This window comes from Papilio polytes, unplaced genomic scaffold (genome assembly GCF_000836215.1).
Source record: "Papilio polytes unplaced genomic scaffold, Ppol_1.0 DF824158.1, whole genome shotgun sequence".
NCBI classification, from domain to species: Eukaryota; Metazoa; Arthropoda; class Insecta; order Lepidoptera; family Papilionidae; genus Papilio; species Papilio polytes.
Window position 1 is genome coordinate 3291106 of NW_013525046.1, and position 7270 is coordinate 3298375.

General features: G+C 34.2%; 2 protein-coding genes across 7 annotated transcripts in view; one reads left to right on the forward strand and one right to left on the reverse strand.

Annotated features, from left to right (window-relative positions):
- Positions 1 to 5206, reverse strand: part of LOC106111527 (importin-11) — a 13939-nt gene extending 8733 nt beyond the window's left edge. The window contains exons 1-6 of the mRNA XM_013293645.1: positions 4976 to 5206; positions 4349 to 4495; positions 3882 to 4102; positions 1950 to 2109; positions 1146 to 1392; positions 245 to 523 (exon numbers count right to left, since the gene is read on the reverse strand). Of these exons, the coding sequence (XP_013149099.1) occupies positions 245 to 523; positions 1146 to 1392; positions 1950 to 2109; positions 3882 to 4102; positions 4349 to 4483 (1042 nt within the window). The 5' untranslated portion in view covers positions 4484 to 4495; positions 4976 to 5206. The remainder of the gene's footprint in view (positions 1 to 244; positions 524 to 1145; positions 1393 to 1949; positions 2110 to 3881; positions 4103 to 4348; positions 4496 to 4975) is intronic.
- Positions 5207 to 6942: 1736 nt separating this feature from the next.
- LOC106111586 (heterogeneous nuclear ribonucleoprotein 27C) overlaps positions 6943 to 7270 on the forward strand; it is a 26378-nt gene continuing 26050 nt past the window's right edge. For 3 of the 6 annotated variants that reach the window (XM_013293710.1, XM_013293712.1, XM_013293713.1), the window contains exon 1: positions 6943 to 7075. In XM_013293710.1, the coding sequence (XP_013149164.1) occupies positions 7038 to 7075 (38 nt within the window). In that variant the 5' untranslated portion in view covers positions 6943 to 7037. The remainder of the gene's footprint in view (positions 7076 to 7270) is intronic. The other 3 variants (XM_013293714.1, XM_013293716.1, XM_013293715.1) reach the window with 3 other exon arrangements.

Sequence of the window (7270 nt, forward strand, 5' to 3'; positions counted from 1 at the left end):
CCATTTAAGGCGATTGGAGAGAAGCTGGTCGGACCGCCAAAATCGCAAAACAAATGTTCAGTTTTGGTCCTGCTGATTTTAAGACCAGCTTCCATTTTATGTGAAAAAATATATATGCAAACGAATTGAATACCTCCCTCTTTTGGGAAGTCGGTCCAAAATAACCCAATCATTGCTTTACATAAACATTGGTATAAAACTACCAATCTTTAACCAACAATATTAATAACATAAATATACTTACAAGGATCAGTAACAGTTTCTCCTTTAGGCAATTTATATTCAACGCACTGCAGAATTATTTTCAGTATATTGAGACATTGTATCGTGAACCTCTCATATATGAGAGACATTCCTTGCTCAGTGAAGCAATAGAACAGAGCAAACTCCAGCGAAGGACGTATCAGAGGCACATAGGAGAATGGATGGAAGCACAACACGCCTAGAGCCACTTTAGTTAGATGTATTATGAACTTTTCACATAACTCCAAAGGGTAGATACCTCGACCTTTGAGGAGTTTACCTGAAATAAATACAATCTCATAATCAAGTTTCAAAAGATGAAAACATAGCTAAAAATATACAAGAGCTTTGCTACTAAATGTTTACTTTCAGTGTAAACACGGTAATCTGTTTACAAATTTAATAAAAAATTTTCACCACTGCTACAAAAAACGTCCATTACTTGTGAAGAGTTTCGAAACGCCGAAAAAAATTAAATTCAATGTTTAATTTCTCAAACAACATTATAAAAACCATAGTCTCGTGCAATTCAAGTTTAATTTCTAATTAACTATCAACAATATCCCAAACTAAAAGGCCAGGCTTAATTTCTAAATAGCATTATAACTTACAAACAACGCTTAGAAAACAAAGTAATTTAGGTTTGTATTCAACTGTAAGAAAAAGATTTTAATTCTTGGTAGATTTTTCTTGACATTCAACATCTTTGAGTTGTAGGCTCCTGTAGTAGTCTTACTAATATTATAAATGCGAAAGTTTAAATAGATGGATGTTTGTTACAGTTTGTAGCCTAAACAGCTGAATGGATGTGAACATAGTCTGGAATAGTTCATACACTATTCCCTTTAATTGATTTATTCCACGCAAACGGACTCATGGGCTAAAACTAGTGTTTTACTTACGGCACTCTAAACTGGTCTTAGCTCTATCAAACACAACATTCAAGAATGCCACTGCATCCTCACTGTCATGTGCATTCTTAAACCCAAAGACAGTCAACTTTCTCAAGATCCTCAGACAGAGGAGTGCCTTCTCCAGATGTTCAGTGATCAGGTCAGTCGCAGCACTCTCTTGTATGTGACGGAGGAACACTTGGGTGTTCTCATGCCATAGTTGAAGTATGAACGGATATACCGTATTTGTTAGTTCCTGAAAAGATAAATTTTATATTAATTATTGTAATAAATTTGGGTTTACTATAAATTTCATCTAACATCTTGGTTAAAGAACTTAATTGAACAATCAATAAAAATCCTACAATATTATCAATTGCAATAATAACAATAGTACAAAAAGTATTCCAACTATTTTACACAACAAAGAAAATCAGAGTTTTTAGAGTGCAAGCACCTTTGACTAAACTATAGCACAACTGTTTAGTCTCGCTTTGATTCCTATGAACTTATATTTATTTATTTATTTATTTTCATGGAAGACCAACAGCTATTACAACAAAGTAGGTATAATGGTAGTTAAAGTGTAAAGCCAATAACAGGTCTCCACTAATAGAAATACTTCTATTAGTGGAGACATTTATTATTATTTTTCTAGTATATGGAAGTACACACACTACTCAATGTTTAGTTGTGCAACTAAACAATTAAATTGACTGCAAAACAAACGACAATTTCACAACAGTTGTGCGTTAGTTTAGTAAAAGGTATGCGCCCGCTCTTAGAGAATTTTAAGAATATGTCATAACTTACAGAAAATGTTCTTCTATCACCCACAAGTCTTTTCGATGCCAAAGCTTTGACTACATGATGAAATATAAGCAATGATCTATGTTGCACGAGGGGCTGTGGGGCTTTCAACGCACCAATTAAATCCGGCACCAAATTCGGCCAGTTATTAGGACAGTCGAACCTAAAAATATAAGATACATAATTAAAAACACTTTCTAAAATTACTCTTTTTCATATTCCGTCATCTTGCACGTTATCCTAATCCTGTAGGGTCGGTGCAGGTTTTTGTCCTCCACATAAATCTATCATACAACATCTCAGTCATCAGACTTATTGATCAAGTCACCTTTTGTGTAATCCATCCATCTCTTTCTAGGTCTACCTCTACTGGTGTACCCCACATTACTTTTTTTCGCATTCCAAATAAATAAACATGTTAAAAAAATCTCATAACACAATGCTACACTACTAACTATGTTGCTAGTTAATTACGGAACATATACAACATTTTTATCTATACTAATCTATACTGATAATATAAAGAGGAAAGATTTGTTTTTTGTATTTTAATTATTACAATACATATAGTATGAAATAACTGAAAAATTACTGGGCCAATAAAAAAAAATTCTTGCGCCATTAAAAAGCTATGTTATCACTGAGTAACATAGGCTATGTTTTTACTATTTTTTTTTAATTTCATGCGAGCGAAGTCACGAGCAACAGCTAGTATTTAATGTTGCCTAATTATAGGTAAAATCTAAGTAAGGTAAAAATATTCTTTGACGAGCTGTTGCCCGCAACTTCGTACGCGTGGTAATAGAAAACATACAAACTATAAAAATTACAAAAAGCTAAGTATCCCTCGGGAACCGGACGTTTCTCGGGGATGAAGCTTATCCCATGTGTACTCCAGACTTTGTTTTATATCTGTGCCAAATTTCAATAAGATATGTTGAACCGTTGCAGAATGATCAGGTAAACATTAAAAAACTAAATTAATGAATCCCACGGGAACCGTAACTATTCCAGGGATAAAAAGTAGCCTATGTGTTCTTACAGACTATGCTCTAAACCTGTGCCAAATTTCATGGAGATCCGTTCAGCCGTTTAGGCTACAAACGCTAACAAACAACCATCCATCCATCTATCCATCCATCCATCCATCTAATCTTTCGCATTTATAATATTAGTAAGAAGTAAGATAAAAGCTAGTATCCAATTATGTACTGTAAGATCCAATTAATCAAGTAGGTCAATTTGGTTTTATTCAGAACATGTTTGTACTTAGTAACTACGATCAAGTAACATTCTCAAATTACTTTAGTTAAAAGAACTATGTTATCATTTTCCTGTTCTTATCTTACTCAGAAATATCAACATAGGTTTTCTTCCTTCAGACCAATTTAACTTCCATGATTTCACACCTTTTTGAGGGCTTAATCACAATTTTTTATATTAAAAGTGACAAATAATCAAAATGTTACTTGAGTATGCCGAAATAGTAAAGTGACCATGCCCCACAACTTAATTTGCAGATGTTGTCTACCTTTAATCAACAAGGAAGGGGACACCAAGAAATAGGGCATAAAGCTTTTTTTAAGCCTCCCCTCCTCTGACATATCCAACCCCCATTCCCATTTCCTACAAGAGTGTGGAAAGAGGACTAACTATTAGGCCTATGTTACAGACAATGTTATCAGACAAAATGAGGAATTGCTTTCATGTCTCGCCTATTTTCTATGTGGTTGTAGTTTTGTGCTGGCGAACCATCCCATTCATGCAAAAGAAATTATTGAGGGCTCTACCAACATTATTACCTTACACATAAACATTGACTATATAGTTCAATTCAATATGTAGTTTTAATGTGGATTTCCAAAAGGTAATTGGTAGCAATAAAGGTGTTAAGAAATAAATATCAACAACTAATATTCGAAATTAAAAACTAACCTTGCTATCTTTGAGATTAACACCGCTTGCTGCGTAGCAATCTGAGTCACTGGTTCATTGAATACAGGAGATGTGAGGATGCCCTGACGCAGCTTGTGCTTCTCATCATCAGCAATGGCATGTGGTGCATTCCTTCGCCAATATCTCTCAACGCCATTCTTGAAGCACATAACCGCTAGCCAACGAACATTGACATCAATAGAGTGATTCGTTAAAACATTCTGTAAACAACAAATAGAGATATTATTATTGTTTTTCATTTTCCATAGAGTCAAGTAGTCTTACAAATGTGTCTATTAATACTTGAGACTTTGAAAGTGATTATTTTATATGTGTAAACTTTTTTTTAAGAAAACTTGTATCTTATTTACTTCATATTAGACTAAGAAATATCTTTACAGACTTAACAACATAGCAACTCTATTTACACATATAAGAGGAAAGTGTCATTTAACATATTAACTAACCAAGAGAACAGAATAAAAGCCAGGTTCAGTTTCCCATTCTTGTAGTTTCTTCTCCGCAGGCTTTAATACTTCAGTGTCTTGACTAGTGGCGCGGTTTAGTGTGTCCAAAACCAAAGCATAAATGTTTGGATCCATTGTGGCTGTTATCTGTAAAATTATAATAAGAACAAACTTTAAGGTAAGTGTTACAGTAAAACATACTAGGTTACATGTACACTTTAAATCTTCTCTAAAATGTCCCTAATTTGATTAATATAACTAGTAGCTAACATTTTCACACAAATTTTCGACTCTAAAATTTAAAACAATTGTATAAAGAATGTTCATAAATGGTTTTTTTTAAATGTGCTTTTATTTTGGTACTTTAGTTGAATCGAGGTAACTCGTAGAGAATAAACGAAGTAATTCAAGATATAAAATATAGGTCATCAATTAGTTGGGATCTCAATTAGTATGAAACATAGTGTGTGATTTTTTTTTAAACATGCAAACCTACACTGACATTTACTATACGCACCGGCAAACATTTATTATGTAATTTGGAATTAATCTGGAATGTGTTAGGTATACAATTTTGTGGAGTGATATAACAAATTGAGATAAATGAAAATTTAAACCATTACTTACACTTCACGGCGACAAAACAGATCACACAACATAACCTATTATTAGTCGCTTATGACACTTAAGAGATTCATGAATATTAAATTATCGATTTAGTTAGTCTCCAGGAAATTATAAAAATAAGCCGCAAATTAATTTTCAACTCTCCGCAACATTTCGAAAGAAAGAATCAGCCAAATTCGATTTTAGCTACTCGGCCAAATTCGATCTGACAGTTTATTTGTCAAGTAAAAACTATGGACATCTGTCAAATTGGTCAATCCTAAAACCAGTTTAAAAATAAAATTGAAAATCTAAAAGAGCAATTTCAAGTTTCACTTCCATGATATTTATAATGAATTATTGATTTTAGAATCTACCAATCTTATTTAAAACTGTTTATTATGATGGTATTTATACTTTCCTAAATTTGTGGGTTAAACTTAACATATGGACACTCATAACGAGTAGAAAAGAAGAAGCTTCATCTTCAACAACTTGCCATCGTTCCTAGGTCTTCGTCGGCACAGTATATTCTGCTTTTCCATACATTTCCATCAGCTGTCATATCTGAATCCACTCCCTTCTTAAGCATTTGCTTTATTTATCCAATCCATCTATACCTTCTTCGGTCTTCCCCTACTTTTGTGGCTATCCACGTTCAATCTCAATACTTTATAGTTTATGTCCCCATCCTCTCATCGCATAAAATGTCCATATCACGTTAACCTATTGCTTCTTAATTTCTTAACCACCGGCGATACTTTTCAAACTTCCTATTATATACACATTCTTAACATACTCCTTTCAGTCACACCGATCGCCTTTCATGCATGCGCAACAATAGTGGCCCAACGTTTAGATCCAAACAATTTGAAGGACTTATGATGGACTTGTAGATCTGTCCTTTTAGCTTCAGAGACTTTCGAGGTCCACGAAGACTATGTGCAGGTTCATAAGCACACGCCTATATTTTTCGCATTACTGGCGAATGGCAAAAATGGCGTCCGTAGTCGCCCGACCTGGCGTAAATCCGAATTAGTTCCGAGATAACTCAATTTTTTCTCTGATTCTTGCATCTATCACTATTTCCCAAGCTTTCATAGTGTGTAACATGAGCTTTATTCCTCTGTAGTTGTTGTTGTAATCCTGCAGATCTCCATTGTTCTTATTAACGAGTACCAGTGCACTACCACACCAGTCGTCAGGGATTACCTCTTCCTGTAACAACTTGTTAAAGAATAATGTCAGCCACCCATCCATCCGACTTTAGCAGCTTCCATGCTTCCAGTGGTATTCCATCTGGCCCAACGGCCTTTCCATTCTTCATAACTTGCACTGCTGTCTTTATTTCATCCACGGTAATCTCTTTCACCATATTAATATAAGCCGGCATATTTTCCAACACTCCATTCCAAATAAGTATTGTTTATGCCTCTTCCACTTCTTCCTCTCTCTATCTCTTGCTACACGGAACAGGTGTTTTCGTCCCGGAGAGCTGTCCAGGGCCCAGGGACTCGTTTAAATTGTCTTGTGTATGTGCCATAGCAATTTCTACAAAGAAAGTAAAAACTTATATTGGTATAAATTTGGTAAATGGTAACTAAAATTCAAATAATTAAAAAAATTATATGTATGCAAATCTGGGTGTATCGACATAAGCATAAACGTAAAAAAGGTTTCCATGTATTTCGTCTGTGTAATGACACGAAAGCATTTATATTTCTCGTGAGAAATTTTATGGCAACATTTTTTCAAATGACCGACATATTGGTCTATTTTTAGCAATTTTGAGTCAATTTATTACTTTATAACTTATATATCCTTAATGTTGCTTAATAATTTACTGCACTTCAATATTTTAGATTTTGATATATTTGAAATATTAATTTGGGCCTAAACTTCTTTCATTAACTAAAAGTTCGAAAATTAAAAAAGTTTGGAACTTGTGTTGACCACATCCTGTTTTTATGACTTTTGAGAAAGCGGATATGGTTGGTCCGCCATAATCATTCGTGTGGGTCTGTGGTTGTGTGGTTTGGGTGTCTTACCGGTGCCAAGCATTATTTTTAATTAGTAATAAGTTATGCGTATGAATCCAGACATGGACGATGACGAGAAGGGGTAAGCATAATAATTTGTGTTTTTAAACCTAAAAAAGGTTTTCTGGGCACGTCAAACTATAATAGGTCAAACTGCATGTCGCTCGCTGTGTCGCATTTCATGAACAGCCAGCACAGCCTGCAAAGTTAGGTTACGTGTACGGCATTGTATTTTACTTTCATATTTGTGATGTGGAAGGTAAAATATTATGGCGGG